This window comes from Pipistrellus hanaki (assembly GCF_964339955.1).
Source record: "Pipistrellus hanaki genome assembly, chromosome: 17".
In the NCBI taxonomy this organism is placed as follows: Eukaryota; Metazoa; Chordata; class Mammalia; order Chiroptera; family Vespertilionidae; genus Pipistrellus; species Pipistrellus hanaki.
In genome coordinates this window covers 6,686,530-6,703,995 of record NC_140519.1, presented here as the reverse complement: position 1 = coordinate 6,703,995, position 17,466 = coordinate 6,686,530, and the positions used below count along the sequence as shown (strand labels likewise).

Sequence of the window (17,466 nt, the reverse complement as noted above, 5' to 3'; positions counted from 1 at the left end):
GGGCTGGTCCCAGACTTAGTGACCACTGTCCCCGGAAATCCATGAAGCCAGGGCTGAATGCAGCGTGTCTGTCTAGAGCTGCCTGCCCAATAGGACAGCCACCGGCCACAGGAACTGTCTAAAGTCGTAACAGTGACATATGATTAAAAATTCAGCTCATCGCCGCTCCAGCCATATTTCACAATGCTCGGTCGCCATGTGAACCCGGTGGCTATAGATCAGACAGACGGAGACAGGGCATTTTCACCACCGCAGACGGTTACGTGGAGGCCAGCATCGACGGGGAAATGGAGCAGAGGACAGAGCTCGTGCGTGTGGAAGACAAGATCAAGGCCTCAGTGAACGTCCGTGCTTGCACCCCAGCTGGCGGGGGCACCTGTGCTCACCGGGGTCGCCTCCCGGGAGCCTGCGAAGCGCTGCCCAGCACACGGCCCGGAGCCTGACATCAGGCATCCCTCAGACGGCTCACGTCAGAGGGGGGGCGAGACGGGCGGTGAGACTCCTCTCGGGCTCCTCCTGCTTCGGAGCAGCGCCTTGCCTACAGGTAACGATTAGCATTTCCACCCGGGTCCTCAAGGCCCGAGCCCCGCACCCCGGTCCTTCAGCTGACAAAGCATCTGGCTCTGTCACTGCCTCTGCGGCCGAAGCAGCCCGGCCTGCCCAGAGAGGGGCTCATGTCTGCGGCCCACGGTCCTTCCCAGGGTAATTTTAGCCTTTATTAGTCATTGTGCTGTCTCCCAGGGCCTCCTGCTTCCTGTGCCGATGCCCCCCCTCCCGCCGTGGGGAGGCTCACGCCCCTGCAGAAGAATACTCCTGAGCCCAACAATCGGCGATATCTTCAGCACAATAAGTCAATCTTTTTTCCAAAAAAAATGGGGCCGAAAGTCAAACCTTGTAAAATAATTCAGACGTTTGAGTGTTGTTCTGATTGCACACAATTCCCACAAGAAGGGAAGTCGCTTTCAAACCGGGACCATTCAATACTAGTACAGGATTTCCTCTGCTTGTTGATCGCTTCCGCCGCCCAGAAGACGCGGTGAGGCCCGGCCGAGGCCGCGGAGGCGGCCAGAGACAGCGCCGCGCCGCCTTCTGGGGGAGCATTGTTCCTCCTAATTGATGTTTTCCTCGCAGGCAGTAGAGCGAGGGCGACTATTTTTATCCAGAACAGAATAGGTTTCCCCTAAACTTGGGGTTCTCCCACCTCCGACGAGCTTTATATAGAGAGTCAGATCACAGCGTGTACCTGCCAAAGGCCACGTCTCCGTGAAACGTTATCAGCTACGGGCAGATGTAAATGCCAAACGGTGTTCTCAATCAGGAGGCGAGTCTCCACCAGCCACCGAGCTTTGGGCTTTGGAAATCCTGGCTGAACCGTGGCACATTCAGTGGATTCTATCTCCCCAGCAGGTATGGTGCCTAGAAACGAGTCCTCGATCTTCATGAAATGACATACCTCCCTCTGTGCTACAACAACCACACGTGTGTCTGCTGATCGGGTGGGTCACGGTGAGGCTGATGCCCTCAGTAACCTGTGGTCGAGTCTCTAAGCAGAGAATAGACTGGACTCTTGTGTACACAACAGCAGTAAGTCGCCACGCACATTTTGGCAGAACAATTCTCCAATTTCCTCTCCTTAGAGACGCACAATTCAACCTTCACAATCTGGCCTGACATGTTAAACATAAACCAAGGTCAGCCTTTCGTCCACTTGCATGAGCACACCTATGAGGAAGGGGGTTCTAACGTCAGGTTGCATTGCATGAGGCTGTGATGGTGAAAAGCAAACTGCCTGGAAGCGGGAAGGTATCATGAAACAGTAGCAGGAAACCTGTAAGAGACCATCAACATCTGGACTTGCTAGAACTTTAATGTGAGAATTTCATAGAGTGGAAGGACACCGTCAGCATGGCCCAGAGCTCAGGACCGGCACCAAGGAATGGTGCTGATATCACAGCCGGCAATGCCACTCCTGGGTCTTCATCTGGGGGAACCCAAAACACTGAGTCAAAAAGACACGTGGCCCCAAAGTTCACTGCAGCACAATTTACAACAGCTAGGATATGGAAGCAACCCAGGGGCCCATCCATAAAGAAGGTTATATAGATATAGACACAGACATAGATATAGATATAGATATAGATATAGATGTAGATGTAGATGTAGATATAGATATAGATATAGATATAGATATAGATATAGATATAGATATAGATATAGATATAGATATAGATATAAATATAGGTTAGATATAGATTAGATATAGATATAGATATAATATAGATATAGATATAGATATAGATATATTATATATATGATGAATATTATTCTGCCATAAAAAATAATGAAGTTTTGCCATTTGCAGCAGCATAGATGGACTTAGGGGTATTATGCTGAGTGAAATAAGTCAGACAAAGATAAATGCCATAGGATTTCACTTACATGTGGAATCGAAAAACTAGATACGTGAACAAACAAAACAGAAACAAGCTTATAGATATAGAGAAGTTTTGACAGTTGCCAGATGGAAGAAAGGTTGGGGATGGGTAAAAAGGGGAGGGATTAAAAAGCACAAATTGCCAGATATAAAGCCAGTCACAGGGATGCGAGGGCAGCGTGAACTACAGTGAATGAAACCACAGTTAACGCCTCATCACTGTGTACATCCCAACATCATACATACCGTATGTCAACGGCAATTGAAAAAAATGTTAATTGAGTCAATAAATGGGGATGAATGTATAACCTAAGGGATTTTCACAGTGGCATCATATGTTTTCTAGGTCACACCAGCCATCTGGGGGTTAAAATGAAATCACAAGCAGAGCAACAAAACCAGCATTTCTCTGGTTTCACAGGCTCCCACTACCCTGATGTAAAGGGTGAGAAAGTGGGCTCACAATTCAGACAGATCCGGTTAGAATTGCTGAGCGTGTGTGTGTGTGTGGGGGGGGGGGGGGGGGGCGCGGTGCTGGGTCAGTTATCTTCGTTCTCTGCCTCAGTTTCCCCCTCCATGGAGCAGTTATCATCAGGGGACCTGCTTTCCCGTGCCATGGATGTTAGAGGAGGACGAGAGCTAAATGTGACACTGGCCTGTGCTAGTCACAGTGTTATGAACACCGGCCTGATCACACCTGCTGTCACTGAGCCGATGCCGGCGCCCTGGCTGTTACCGTTCTGTGCCGGCGTGGTGACGGCTCTGAGGACAGCTCCGCCCGGCTGGCTGCTTCAGTGGCCCAGCGATGGCTGCGTGTTCTTCCGGACTCAGCATGCCCTTTTCCCCCGGCCTGCTTCCCAGCGGCCCCCAAGGTGTCCATGTCGCCTCAAAGACCGCAGGAGCAGCCCGCGTGGCTTCCCGAGTCCTTCCCAGATGCCTGGCCCAGGCTGGGCCGGCTCCCCCTCCCCTGGCCTTCCCAGGACACGGGGATCCCCTCCCCTCCTCCAAACCACGCGGCCACGCTTCAGTCTGGGTCTCCCCGCCATGGCAGTCATTTCTGGACCCTCCTAACTGCAGGACCTGGCCCGGGTCCTAGGGACTGAGCTGGACGAGGACGAAGGTGACAGACGCCCTTCTGCTCTCAGAACCACGTTTCCTTCCAAGGCCGTGGCCCTGGTCCCCAGCCCGTCCTTCCCTGAGTAGCCACGGTGCCTGCAGACTGCCCCCCGCCCCGTGCAGGGCCCTGCAGGTCCTCAAGCCATGAGTGGTTTGGACAAAGCGGCACTGAACCTTCTAGATAAACACCGAGGAGCTGGCCCAGATGCCCCTCAGCCTTGGCGCCTCGGGGCAGGGACGGAGCCCACCATCCACACCCTTTTCCACAGGGACCGGGCAGACTCTCCAGGGTTTCCCAGCCCCGCTGGCCTTCCTGTCCTCCCCGCTGGCCCCTGTCCGGGGCGGTGTCAGGGGCACAGCCGGCTCCACCCCGCACTGTCCTTGTCCTCCGGCGGCCAGCGCCTCCTTTTCGGGAGGGAAGGACACGCGGAGACACCTGAGGGAGCCGCGGGGACACCAGCATTTGGGCCCGAAGCTATACAATCGAGGGGCCACTCGGAGCACAGAGTAGTTTATCTTTCCAGGTTCCACGGAAGTGCAGGCAGGAGGCCTTGCTGCGGCCCTGCCCGGGCTTCGGGACTGGTGCAGGGGGGCCCAGAGCCTCTGGCACCGCCGGGGACGTGGCTGTGGCCCTGCTGCCTGGGAGCCACGGGTCACAGGCGGGCCGCAGGGCAGGGCAGGGCGGACACAGACGCCTCGGGTGGCCGTGACCCTGTGGGGAGCACAGTGGCCAGGGGCCTGTTGCCTCTAATGGCAGCGGGGCGCTGACCACCATCAGGCCCACACGTCGCCTTTGGGGGCCATTTTCACGTGACGTGGTCCGTGTCCTGGCTGTCTGGTGGTCTGGCTTCTTTCTCTTCTGCCTAGAATCCCGTCTCTCTGCTGCTCCGTGGGCCGAGGAGCAGCTTCGTCTGTGGGGCTGAGCATCCCGCTGGGGGGGCGGGGGGCGGGGAGGGGGTGGGTTGTTTGTTTTGTTTTGTTTTGTTTTGTTCCTGAACTCCACAAATAATGGAAGAGAGATATTGTTTGCGGTGGTGCACCTGCTTCCCCGCCGGGAGCTGTTCCGTACTCTGTCCCTCCTCCCTCCTTTCATCCCGTGTGCTTTGTTGTCGGTGGGAACGTCAGCGGCTCCTGCTTTCTGAGGGAACTTCCTCTCCGGCCCCGAGGGCCTCCCCAGGGTCCCGGCTGCATTGTTCTATGGCCTCCCGCCCCCACCCCCGTGAACCACACAGACACGCACCCAGACACACACGATGCTGTTACAGGAGCGAAGGCAGCACATGCGTGAGGGCTCCTGGTGCATGGGCGTGTGAGAGCGAGCGAGGCTCTGGGTGTGCTTCTGCACACACGTGTGCACGTCACAGAAAGGGCGAACGGAGTCTGTGTGATTTCCTACGCGCGCCCCCCTGGTCTCAGTACAGCAGGAGCGACACCACCAGGTGCCCTCCGGCTTCCTCTGCTTTTCTCCCCGTCCCAGGAGCTGCAGGCGCTCAGGAGCTCAGCCCCCTCCTGGTTGTCCCTTCTTTCCCCAGGGCTGGTCTCAGCCCCTGCTCCGGGTCCCTGGGCAGTGCCCACCACAAAGGCCCGGAGCCAGCGGTGCACCGTGCCCGCCTCCAGGTGCCCGATGCGCCCGTCTCTGTGCCCAGCTCCCGGCCAAGGGCGCGCACACAGAGCTGTAGAATGAAGGCGAGGGAGGGCACCTGGGGGCAGCCACCTCACCGCTCTGCCTCCTCTGCCTCTGACTCTGCCTGACAAGTAAGATGCTGGACTTCCTGAGTTTGTCTAAAGCTATTATGATGATCTCGGTCAAAAATGGGTTGAATTCACCTCAGAAGGAGCTACACTCAAAATCCTGCCACAAACCCGCTGCCGCTTGACGGTCAGATTGACGGTCCGGGCCCCCTCCCCACCACAACCCTATTGTCTCTGCCTGAGTGAGGCTGGGGTTTGAGAGCGTGGCCTCCAGTTCAGAAGACCCTCTCCTCACACACACGAACAGCTGTGTACCTATGGGTTCTTCAGCCTCCCACGTGTCCAGGCCGTTTAGTCTGAACATTGTGTGTGCTGCTCTCCGGTGACGCGGGTGGTGGAATCTGTCCCTCCCTCTTCTATTTTCTCAGTTTCTGTAAATACAGACGCTGAGCTCCCGAACCCCACCCCATAGGATCAGACTGAAATGTGGAAATAGTGAAACCGCTGAGACCCCTTAACTGGAGAGAAGGTGGAGACCGAGGTGAACTGAGAACTGAAAGTCAGGGGAAGATATTCACGAATGATACATTTGATCAGAGGTCAATATCCAAAATATGTAAGGAACTTATACAACTTACACACACACACACACACACACACACACACACACATATATACACACACACACACATACACACACACTGATTTAAAAATAGGCAGAGGGCTTACATAAACCCTTCTCCAAAGAGGACATACAGATGACCAATAGACAGATGAAAAGATGCTCAAGATCATTAATCATCAGGGAATGCAAGCTAAAAGCACAGTTAGTGAGATGCCACCTCACACCTGTGAGAGGAGGGAGGGTGTGAAGAGAAGGGAGCCCTCGGGCACGGTTGGTGGGGATGCAGGTTGGTGTAGTCACTATGGGAAAATGTGGAGTTACTCAAAAAATTAAAAATAGAACTACCTTATGACTCGCATCCCCTCATGGCTGTTTATCTGAAGAAATCTAAAACACGAATTTGAAAAGACGTATGCACCTTCATGTTCATTGCAGTGTTATTTACAATAACCAAAATATGGGTGCAACCCATGTGCCCCTCAGGAGATGAGTGGGTAAAAAAAAGAAAAGATGGGGTACATATATAATATACAATGACATATTACTTGGCCATAGAAAAGAGGGCAACCGTCTACGGCCATACCACCCTGAACGCGCCTGATCTCATCTGATCTCAGAAGCTAAGCAGGGTCGGGCCTGGTTAGTACTTGGATGGGAGAAAAGCGGGAAACCTTGCCATCTACATTTGCAACAGCGTGGGTGGACCTAGAGGGTATGATGCTCAGTGAAATAAGTCAGTCAGAGGAAGACAGATGCCATGTGATTTCACATATACATGGGATCTAAAGCACAAAATAAGCGAACAAACAAAACAGAACCTCATAGATACAGAGAACCTCATAGATACAGGGGAGGGGATTGGAGGGCTAGGTGAGCAATGAGATAAGATTTTTTTTTTTTTTAAGAACTGAATGTCTTCAGGGAGAACAGGTCCGTAGAGGGGATATAAAGTAGAGAATCAATGTCCCTCCACCCCCACTCAGCACTTGTATAAAAGAGAAATAGACTTGAAAATCGTATTTGAGTTGGATTTTTTTTTTAAGCAGAATTTTATAATAGTAAAGAGAAAATGAAATTACCTTCCCTGGTAGCTTTTAAAATAAAAAATGGGGGTGGAGGGTGTTTGGGTCTGTTGCTCTGCTTCTTCGTGGTGACAAAGGGGTGGCTGCGTGCACGAGCTCACTCACTGCTGTCTGGGCACCTCTATGGTCAGCCGCTGTGGGGGTGACACAGCTGTAGAAGCGAACAAACCAGGAGGACAGACAGTAAGCAGATAATCGGCAACACATCTGCCAGATAAGACTAAGTGCTACAGAGAAAAGCAAAAGGGGAGGGAGGGGAGGGGGCGGAGGGGAGCTAGGTAGTCAGGGCTCTCCGGGGAAGGTGGCCTGTGAGTCCGAGAGCAGGGGGGGGGGGGGGGGGGGGGAGATTGGCAGACAGCGGAGAACGCTCCAGGTGGAGAAAAGCTGGCTGCCTGGCCTGCAGGTGAGAGCGCACTTGGCCTGTTCCAGCCGCAGCAAAGCCTAAGAAAGAGGCAGGAGATGAGGCCCAGAGGTGCTCGGCGGCTCAGCTGTGTCCTTCTTTAATGTTAGGGTTCAATTCCGCATTTAGGGGACATTCCTGCGCACCAGAAACAAAACAGTGCCCCAGGGGAGGTTTTAAAAAAGTACAAGCGACTATGGAACCTGTTCGGTAATGAACACTCTCTGCCTGGTGTGCTTGCTGTTCTTCAGTCTCTTCTGCTAGATGGAGCCACGGGCCGCCTGACCACTGCGTGCTAACGGTTACGTTTTCAAAGGGAGGTTCGTCTTTTAACTCCCGTCTGTGTCAAAACCCAGCACCAAGCACTCCATGAAACATACACACTGACTTCACAGTAAATACGGCGGGACAGCCTAGCACGTAACTCTGAAGAAGCACAGCATCCGGCCTGTTAGCGTACAGCCTGCCCGGGCCCAGCCGTGGCCCAGCACAGCTGCGGACCTGTTCCTGGGGGGTCGGGGGCCGGGGGCCTGGGGAGCAGCTGGGCTCCAGTGCTGGGTGATGCCCGCAGGCGGAGCAAAGGAAAGGCCCGGCTCATTTCCTTCCTTCTCCCCTCCTCCTGCCCCCTCCCCAGAGCAGGCCATCCGGACCCAGGCCAGATTAGATTTCACGTGAGGTTCAGACAGCTCGCTCTCTGTGGGACTCCCCACTTCCTGAAACCAGAGGGCGCGGGCACGGCTCGTGTGCTGAGTCACCAGCCGGCTGTACATGTGCTCTCGAACCCCAGGCCGCGGGGCTCGGCGCTTCCTCCGCACAGGGAGCCCTGGACCACATGGAGAGCATCTGAGAAGAGGCTGCTGTGACCATCGGGACTTAGGACAAAAAAGGATGCGTTAGCTTCTCCCAGCTTCAGAAAATGTGGCTGCTCAGATAGGATTACATAAACCTCTGTCCTTGTCTCTCCAGCATACACCGGCCCCGACTGCCTAATCACAGCCGTGTGCATTTTACAGGAGGCCTGAGTTTATCCGGTCAGCACATGCACAAGCCGGACGAAGATACCAGAAAATTCTAGCCCGCAGGGAGCCGCCGGACGCCGGCCCTCGGAGCTGAGCCACGGCTGCTGCCTGAGGCCCGGCTTTGCCGGCAGATAGGTTTTGGTAAGTTAGTTACCGATTACACAAAGCACACAGTTTCACCTAAACATCTAAAACTGGAGATGCTCTTGAACACGTGGAAGATCCGGCCTTTAGATCTTTTGGTGCTGAACCAGCTGGCCTCAGACAGAAGGTGCTGGAGGACAGGCTCCCGGGGCCAGCACCACCAGCATCCCCTGCGGCTCCCCCGTCAGTGCCTGTCCCTCCGAGGGTGCCCCGGACCCTCGTCTAGCCCAGCCCCCAGAGGGGAAGCAGGTCCAGAGAATGTTGCATGTTTCTCCAAGGTCACTCAGTCCGGTAAAAGCCACACAGGAACCAGAATCCCAAGACGCTCCCATTCATTCCCCGGAGCTCTGGCCAGGACGTAGACTGGCCACCTTCGAAGCAGCAGTGTCTGGGTGGCATCAGCGCCGAGGTGCTGCTCCTTCATCGCTGGGAGCAGATGAAGGCACAAAGCTGGTGCCGTGCAGACTGGGGGCTGGAGGTCTCCGGAGCAGAGGTGTGCCCCGAGGGCTTTGACCAGAAGTCACCATATTTAACCGTGCAGGGCAAAGCAGGCCTGAGCGGAAATCGCATCGTCATGTAACTACAGTGAACACGTTAGAAATGGCATTTCTTGCCTTTTTTTTCCTTAGAGATTTTTTTTAATGCAAGAATTCTGCCCATCATTATATTAATCCATTTTAAGACATATAATGAAAATAAATGGGTAATCAATGGGGCCTTTCAAGATTCTTTATGAGCAGGGATGTCATTTTCCTCCTAAGGTTTATTGATTGGCCATCTAAAACAGTGGTTCTCAGCCTTCCTAATGCCCCAACCCTTTAATACAGCTCCTCATGATGTGGTGACCCCCAACCATAAAATTATTTTTGTTGCTACTTCATAACTGTAATTTTGCTACTGCTATGAATCATAACGTAAATATCTGTGTTTTCTGATGGTCTTAGGTGACCCTGCTAGCGGTTCTCAACTTGTGGGTGCGACCCACAGGCTGAGAACCACTGCTCTAGAGCCTAATACTTCTGCTGTTTGCCCAGGCAGAAGCATTACACATGTATGTGTGAGAGTATGCTGGCACTGATGACCCCACGTGCATGTTTTCTCCTGCACCAATTCAGAATAGAAATGAGACTTTTCTTACGTCCCCTTCTCTACATACCAGTGGCTTAGCATCATAATTCCATCCTGTTTCCCCGGAAGCTCCAATTCCACCTGCACCATTTCCACAAACCTGTCACCTTGAAAGGATTTAAAAAGAAACCAAAATACAGTCAATAATACTGTAATAACGGTGTATGGTGCCAGGCAGGTATGGGGAATATCGGGGTAACACTTTGCAGAGTATGATTGTCTAGCCACTATCCTGTACACCTGAAACCAATACAAAATAATATCGGATGTAAACTGTCATTGAAAAAGGTTAAAAAAGAAAAAAGAAAGCAAAATATTTCTTTGAAAAAACTACGCAATCTTGAAAATGAACCTCCACACCCCCTTAAAATACAACAACAAAAATCCTGTGGTAACTAGGTGGTGACAAGGGCAACACGGATGTGACAAGTGCAACATGTGCCATGCTTCACTCCTTTCTCACCCCGAGCCGCCGCCTAAACCGGGGTGCCTGGAAGAGCCACTGAGCCGGTCCGGCGTGGGGCTGCTCGGTGATGCCACAACGTCATTTGGAATCGCAGTTGCCAAAATTAAACTGGCACTTGGCTAAAATCGCACTTTGCATCCCACACTGTGACAGAGAGTGCACACGGCTCAGGCGGCCTCAGGACAGAGCGCTGCTCACAGAGGGACCAGCGGCCTAGGCCGCACAGGGAAGTCCCTGCCCACGCTCCACGCCCCACCGTCTCTTTGCCTCCCAGCCTCCGCTGTTTGAAGCAGGCCGAGGAGGCACGGGGGGCTGGGCAAAGAAAAGGAGGGCTCTGCTTTGTCCCCACCAGAGTGGCTTTCTCCCTCGCTCCCACCTCCCTCGGGATCAAGGGCAGCTACTTGCGAGCTGCGGGAACCCTCCTGAGTGGCAGAAGGAAGACGTTAAAGGCAGCGGGCAGGCACTGCTGCCAGGCCGAGACCACTGCCTCTGTCCGGCTTCCTCACCACACTGCCCAGGAGTCCAGTGCGGCTAACGGGTTAAACACGTTCCTTGGGAACAAGGCAGGGAAAGATTCCTGGGCCGCGCAGGTGCAGAATTACAGCCTGCACAGCTCACCACGCCGCGGTGCCCGGCGCTCAGGGGGCAACGCTCGGCTTTCCTTATTTTGCCATGTTAAGAAAAAAAGAAATGAAATAAATGTTCTGCTCCCTTAGCATGGGACCGAGCACACAGGGGGTGCTCTCAGCAAGTATTTCTGGAATGGTCAGCACAGTTCTGGAAAGTCTCATCAGAGTTCCCGCCCACCTGCACCTCCGGCCAGATACTGCTACAGACGGCCAGTCCAGGGCCAGGCCATGGGCATAACGGCTAACGGGCTGTGTCTCCACAGCACAAATCCACACCGCTCAGAACTCCACATGCAACGGACGTGTTCAGCTAGTAATTGTGAAAAACGCAAGCAAGAGAGAATGTATCTTTTCTTATCCGACAGAGAGAAAAGCCAGCGGGTGCAAGACACACAGCGGAATAGTTTGTTCCCTCCTTTTTTTATTGAGGCACGACACAGTACAACAGAGGTCAAGTCCAGCTCGGTGGAGGTGTTCAAGCTACCCCGAAACAAATAAACCTGGAATAGCCCGAGTGCAATGGCATGAACGAAAAAGGAGGCAGCAAAGCCCTTTTAAACGCCTCAGCAGCCACATCTGCATGCAGCAGAGAGGAAGACACAACATAAAGTTTCCAGTGAGAAGCAAACCCGGCCAGTCCTGGAGGAACCGGGGTATGCCTTTAACAGGATCCGCCGCACCGCTCCTCAGCACCACGTGCCCCCTGGTGCACTCATCCCGGCAGCCGCTGTGAGACCGGGGGATTAGCATGCATCACGCTGCTCAGGCCGGAAACGCAGGGCAGTCTGTGCCATTATCCTCCTCTCCTCCCAGCCGACTGCAGAAGGGGCCTCAGCTGCAGGCGGCTGCCTCCAGAGCCAGAACGGCCGTCTGCTCCCGGCAGACAGCTGGTGGCGAACTCGGGGCTCCCGGTGGTCTCTGTACACCCACCTTCCCGCTGCAGGAGGCAGAGAGTTCGCCTTCCGTCTTGGATATAAAGCTGATCATCTGATTTGTCACACGCTTTGTTCAGAAATATAAAATCCAATATCCCCTCCCCCCCCCCAAAAAAAGAATATTATTTTTCAACACCTTCATTGTCAACGTATCAGCAAACAGCTTCACGTTAATATTCAGCAGAGTGGCTTGGGAAATTAATTCTAAACACAGAGTGTAACACAGCCTCCCAAATACTAAGAATTCCCCAAACGCTGAGGCAAAAAAAAAAAAAATCGAATCCCTCTTAGACCAATAGGTTTACAAAGTAAATGAGGCACTGCACAAACCTATCGGCAAGTGTTGGTGTACACAATTTCCATTTAATGTTTGGGGAAAAATTTAAAAACTGCTAATACATGTCATGATTTAAAAAAAAAAACACATTAAGAAAAAGTAAAAACAACAAACCTTTCGTCTTTCAACAGAACTTATCTGGAATTGTACCTTTTTCCTCTTTATTATACCTGACGAACTTTAAGGTGATGCGGGCAACCCCAGCTCAGCTGGGATTGCAAGCTGCCCCCTCCTCCTGCCACAGCATCAGTTCTTTAGAAGGCTCCGATCTCCGTCCCCCACGGTCTGTAGGGCTTGCCCAGGTTTGCCGCCTGCGTGGGAGCCGAGGGGCTCAGCGCGCTGGGGGAGAGCAGGTGGAAGGAGCCAAAAGAGAAGGGGAAGGCGGCGGAGAGGGAGGCCACGGAGGAGAGCAGGGGCGGCGACAGTTTGGAGGCGGAGGTGACCACGGGGAGCACCGCTCCGAGGCCGCCGCCAGGGGGCGCTCGCAGGGCGGGCGCCTCGGGGTGCGCCGCGGCCAGGCGGCCCTGGGGGTGCGGGTCCGTGGGCGAGGCGGCCGCCGAGCCGCCGGTCCCGTGGCCGCTCTGGGGCGGCGGCAGCAGCAGCGGGGGCGCCCCGTGCGCGGGGTGTCCGAAGGCGCTCGCCCAGGGCAGGTGCGCGAGGCCCGCGTGCGCGCCGCTCGCCGCTTCCCGCTGGGAGGCGTAGTTGTTCAGGTGCGACACCAGCCGCACTCGCAGCGGGTCCGAGGCGTCCAGCCCTTCGATGATGCTCAGGTAGCGGGCGACCTCCGCCAGGCACTCCCGGAACCCCAAACTCCGGTAGTCCATGGCCAAGGCGTGCGCGTCGAAGTAGCCTGGGGCAGGGAACAAAAGACAACCCTCTAAATCGGCCCCGCCTCCGGGAAACCAGTATGGCTCAGTGGATAGAGCGTCTGGGACTGAAGGGTCCCGGGTTCGATTCCGGTCAAGGGCGTGTGCCTTGGTTGCAGGCACATCCCCAGTGTGGGGGGGGGGGTGCAGGAGGCAGTAACCGGTGTTTCTAATTCTCTATCCCTCTCCCTTCCTCTCTGTAAAAAATCAATAAAATGTATTTTTAAATAAATAAAATAAATAAAACGGCCCGCCTTCCTCGGATCTCAGGGGCAGCCCTTCCCAGCAGAGACCTGCGTCCTGAAAAGACTGCATTCACAGGCTCTTCCGAAAGTCCAAATACTGGGGGTCGCCCCAAATCTCTGCCTTAACCAACAGGAGACGGACGTGTTCGCTAATTCGAGTTCAAAGCCCAATGAGAAGCCGCCGAGCAGATGAAACTAAGCTCGTTCCTTCCTTTAATGTTTGCCCCCAACAACAACAAAACATACATCAAGGGCAGGGAAGCCGCAGCGCGGGGAAATGCATTAGACACGCAGATGTAAGCCATCAGGCAGCGCTCAGGCACTGGGTCCCCCTGGAGAGACACGCGACCCCGGCCGGCCCCCGCCTTCCCTGGGGTTCGCTCTGCTTAGCCACAACAAACAGGTTTCTTTCCTCAAGTCCTGTGGCAGCTCTTTTTTTTTTTTTTTTTTTTTTTTTGAAATTCTGTACATAAAATTAACACCATATACTTTTTTAAAAGCTCTCTCCTCAACATGGCAATACACACATGTGGGGAAAGCTACCTGATCTTCAGGACTGCCACAATTTTAGGGCATTTCACACCTAATAGGTATTTCCCATAAGAAGGAGCTAATGTGTGTGTGTAGGGGGGGGGGATTGGGGCCATGAATTCCATGGAGAAAAACCTCTGTGCGTTTCAAAACGCACATACAGGCAACTGCACGCACCTCGCAGCCCCCACACACACACACCCCAAAGCACCCAGGAAAAACAAGGCAGCGGCTGCACAGACCCGGCCTGCACAGAGGCTCGCTCTGCCCCCACCCAGCCCGGGCAGGGGCGGGCACACGCACCTTTCCCGCCCGCGGTGTGCAGCATCTTCAGGTGGTCCACCGTCATCTGCAGGATCTCGGCTTTTTCCAGCTTCGCAGAGCCCTGGGGGAGGGAACAGCGAAAGATTGACTGGCACCACGTGCCCTCGGGGAGCAACTTACAATGCACATGCATATCTGTGCTGGTGCATCCTGACAGCACAGACTAAGGCAAAACGAGCTGTCTTCCCAAAAACGTGCTGGATCTGTGTGAATTCTCCTGGGCACAACAAGCAACACGGCTATTTTCCAAGGCACGGAGGGGTTGGAGTGCATGGCCGGGAAGGCATGGGGGGGGGGGGGGGGGGCGGGGCTCCCCTGGGCAGCTCTGCCTACTTTCTCCATTACCTGCTTCTCAAAGGCGCTGGGCACCAGCCTCCTCAGCTCGGACAAACTGTTATTGATCCGGTCCCGCCGGCGTTTCTCGATGATCTGCAGAAAGCAGGCAAAACAAAGGAGGACATTTCCATGACGGCTGGAAATCGCAAAGTGAAGAAAGGTGGTTCTTCCCGTAAATTTTTTTTTAAGAGCACTGTAAAAAAGACTCACGCCTCTCCGTCTTTTCCTGGCCAGGATCTGCGAAGACGTCGCTGGGGACATGCAACCTAGGGCCGAACTCAAGTTTCTGGACGATCGTAAAAAACGAACAGGAATCGCCGTTAGGAGAGGGGAGGGGGGTCTGAAGGGTCGCCCCCCACGCTCTCTCTCCCCGCACTCAGATCGTCCTTGCAACTCGGGCCTGACAGCGCCCGGGCCCCGCGCAGAGGGCTGCAGCGGGAAGGCAGGGCGCCGGGGCCCGGCCCGCGCCCGCTGTCACCGCGGCCGGCCCGCCCCGCCTCCGCTCCGCCGGCGACTCACCCGCTCTCATCCGCGCTCTCCTTCTCCACCTCCACCGGCTCGTCCAGCTCGCTGTCCGAGGAGCTGTACTCGGGGTGCGCCCGCTTCATGCTGGCGGCGCGGGGCTCCGGGGCGCGGGGCGCGGCGGGCGGGGAGGCGTTCACAGCGGCGGCGGCGTCTCTCCGCGGCCGCCGGCGGCTCGGGCTCTGCGCACACTGCTCCGCTCGCGCGCCGCCTCCGGTTAAAACTCAGCCATCCCGTTCCCACGCTGCGACCCTGCCCGGGGCCCTGGGGAGGCCGGGGCGTGCGGGGGGCGGGCGCGGGGGCGGCGCGGGGGCGGGACGGCAGCTCCCGGGCAACCGCCTCCCCTCCGCCAATCTGGCGGCTCTCCCCGCTGATTGACAGCTGCTCGGGGGCGGGCGCGGACCAGGCTGGGGGCCAGGGCGAACCCCGCGACCGCCCCCGAGCCCGCCCCCGCTTGGCGGCGCTGCGCCGGCTGGCTCCTCGGGGGCTCTGCCGGCCGCCGCCGGTGGGGAGGCGGCCGGGCGGGAGCCCAGCGCGCGGGCGGCCGCGGCCCGCCCCGCCCCGCAGCCCCGATGGCCTGGCCGCGCGCCAGGGCCGCGCCTGCAGCGCCGCCGCCGGGCCGCACGCGCCGCGGGCCGTGGGAAAGCGCCGGCGCCGCGGCCGCCAGCCAATCCGGCGGCGGCGGCGGCGGCGGCGGCGGCTGCGCTGGCGGCGGCGGCGGCGGCCGCATGAATGGAGAAGAATAGGCGGGCGGGGCGCGGGGCCGCGCGAGGGCGCGCCGGGGGGCTGGGCGGCCGGGCCCCGTGTGAACCTGTAATCGGAACCCGGGCGCCGCGCTGCCTCGGAAGCCGGCGGCGAGGGCTCCGGAGCGCGCTGGCCGGCGGGGCCGGGGCCGGGGCATCTGGCCGGGGGAGCGTGCTAGACGCCGTGCACAGTGCCCACCAGCCCTGGGGCCGGGAGCATGGCGTGGCAGGACGTGGGTCGGCGGATGCTCTTTTCGGTTTCTGGGGCCATGTCCCCGCTTGCAGCCGGCCTCGCTTCCGCAGGGCCTCCCCAGCCTCCGGGATGGAAGGAACGGACCTGGGCATCCGGGAAAGGAAATAAATGAGTTTCCGGGGAAGTGGAGCCCTTGCTTTGCGGGCTAACGAGTGGGGGCAAAGGGCTATTCATTATGGTTTTGTGTTTGTTTTCTTTTTTCAGGCGTTGAGGGTCAGATGCTCTCAGAGGGCGCCCGGGCCTTGCCTCCGGGCCGCCCTCTGCGGATTGCGCGTCTCTGGTCCGGAGACTCAGACACAGGCACCGGGCACGTCCAGCACGTTCAGCGGTGGCGTGGCCAGTGCTGAATGCTAAGTGAAGTCCCTGACCCCAGAAAGACAGGTTGAAAAGGAAAAAGAAAAAAAAAGACAGTGTAGATCTCGGACTGAGTCCCGATTCAAGGATTTGGAGAAGCAGCCAGATGGTTGGTTTGGGTCCGGAATCCAGGCTTCTCTGTCCCCTACCGAGTGGCAGAGCCGTGTTTTCCTCCCGGGGCCGCTCTTGCGGCTGCTGACCTTGCCATCTGTCGGGGAGGAAGACTTGAAACATATTGTTGAGGATGATACGGATTTCTCACCTCTGCAAATAGCGTCTCCGCTCCTGTCCCTCCTGAATTATTGATCTTACTGCAGCACGCTGGGTGGCCTGAGCCTAGGGCTCTGTGCCTTCCTTTTTCTCAGCCCCTCGCCCCCATGCGTGTCAGGCCACCTCCTGGCTCCCACTGACCCTCCTGCTACTTCGCTTTCACCTCCAGCCGCTCAGCCTTCCTCTGGCCTCGCTGCCCCCTTGTCTAGGCTGGGCCCCTCCACCCACCACCTGGAATGTGCTCCTGCCTGCACACGGGACAGCCCAGCTCCCCGACACCCCGCCTGGGGGCACCTGCCAGTGTGCAGCCAAGATCAGTCCTGCTGCCATGCCCGCTCTGGGGAGCAGAGCTCTCTGGGGGTTGCTATCAGCACAACAGGAGAAGTTCCGCCTCCGTGCTACTTTGTAGTCTAGGGGTGTCGAACTCAATCAGAGAAGGGGCCAAAATCTAAAATCCAGCCTAAATCGCGGGCCGAATGGTTTACTGAACAGTCATAAACTGACAATGTCATAAACTGACAGCGGAGTGCAGTGATGACAGCGCGGTGCGGGCCACATTGCAAGGCCTGGCGGGCTGGATTTGGCCCGCGGGCCTTGTGTTTGACACATGTGTTGTAGTCTGAAGTCAAGCACATAACTGCCCCCTGCCTCTCCCCTCCCCGAACCCAGTGGAACATCCACCCACGTCCATCAGCTTCCCTCGGACCCTCTGACATCGTTCCTTCCCCAGAGTGACAGGCCTCCCTGCCCCAGAAATCCGGGTGTCCGCTGCCCCTCGGAGGGTCTGTAACTGCCCCAGCCTGTGGGTTTGCGGTGCCAGATCCTGCCCCGGCCCTTTCTGCTGTCTGCAGACGCAGATGGGTGAGTGAGAGGACAGAGCGAGGGTGGGGATTCCTGGCTCCACGCGGGAACCTACACAACATAGTCCCCCCACATTCAGTTTCACCTTTTCTGTCAAAAAACACGAGGTTTGCGTTTAAAGTTTCCATTTCCCCTGCTTCTCAGCTCTGACTCT

At 56.3% G+C, this 17,466-nt stretch overlaps 1 protein-coding gene across 1 annotated transcript; it reads right to left on the bottom strand.

Annotated features, from left to right (window-relative positions):
* Positions 1 to 12,001: 12,001 nt before the first annotated feature.
* HEY1 (hes related family bHLH transcription factor with YRPW motif 1) lies at positions 12,002 to 15,072 on the bottom strand. Its single transcript, XM_084864429.1, has 5 exons — positions 14,829 to 15,072; positions 14,520 to 14,595; positions 14,319 to 14,402; positions 13,953 to 14,034; positions 12,002 to 12,857 (listed from the first exon to the last, which is right to left on the bottom strand). The coding sequence occupies exons 1-5, from the start codon at positions 14,915 to 14,917 to the stop codon at positions 12,262 to 12,264; spliced, it is 927 nt and encodes a 308-aa protein (XP_084720555.1). The 5' UTR covers positions 14,918 to 15,072; the 3' UTR covers positions 12,002 to 12,261.
* Positions 15,073 to 17,466: the final 2,394 nt, after the last annotated feature.

What these genes read in the sequence shown, in the direction of transcription:
- HEY1 (XM_084864429.1), bottom strand. Translation starts at nt 14,917, where the DNA reads ATGAAGCGGGCGCACCCCGAGTACAGCTCCTCGGACAGCGAGCTGGAC. An exon ending in GAGAGCGCGGATGAGAGCGG is followed by an intron (nt 14,596 to 14,828) that starts GTGAGTCGCCGG and finishes ACGATCGTCCAG; the next exon opens with AAACTTGAGTTCGGCCCTAG. An exon ending in GCACACCGCGGGCGGGAAAG is followed by an intron (nt 12,858 to 13,952) that starts GTGCGTGTGCCC and finishes TCCCTGCCCCAG; the next exon opens with GCTACTTCGACGCGCACGCC.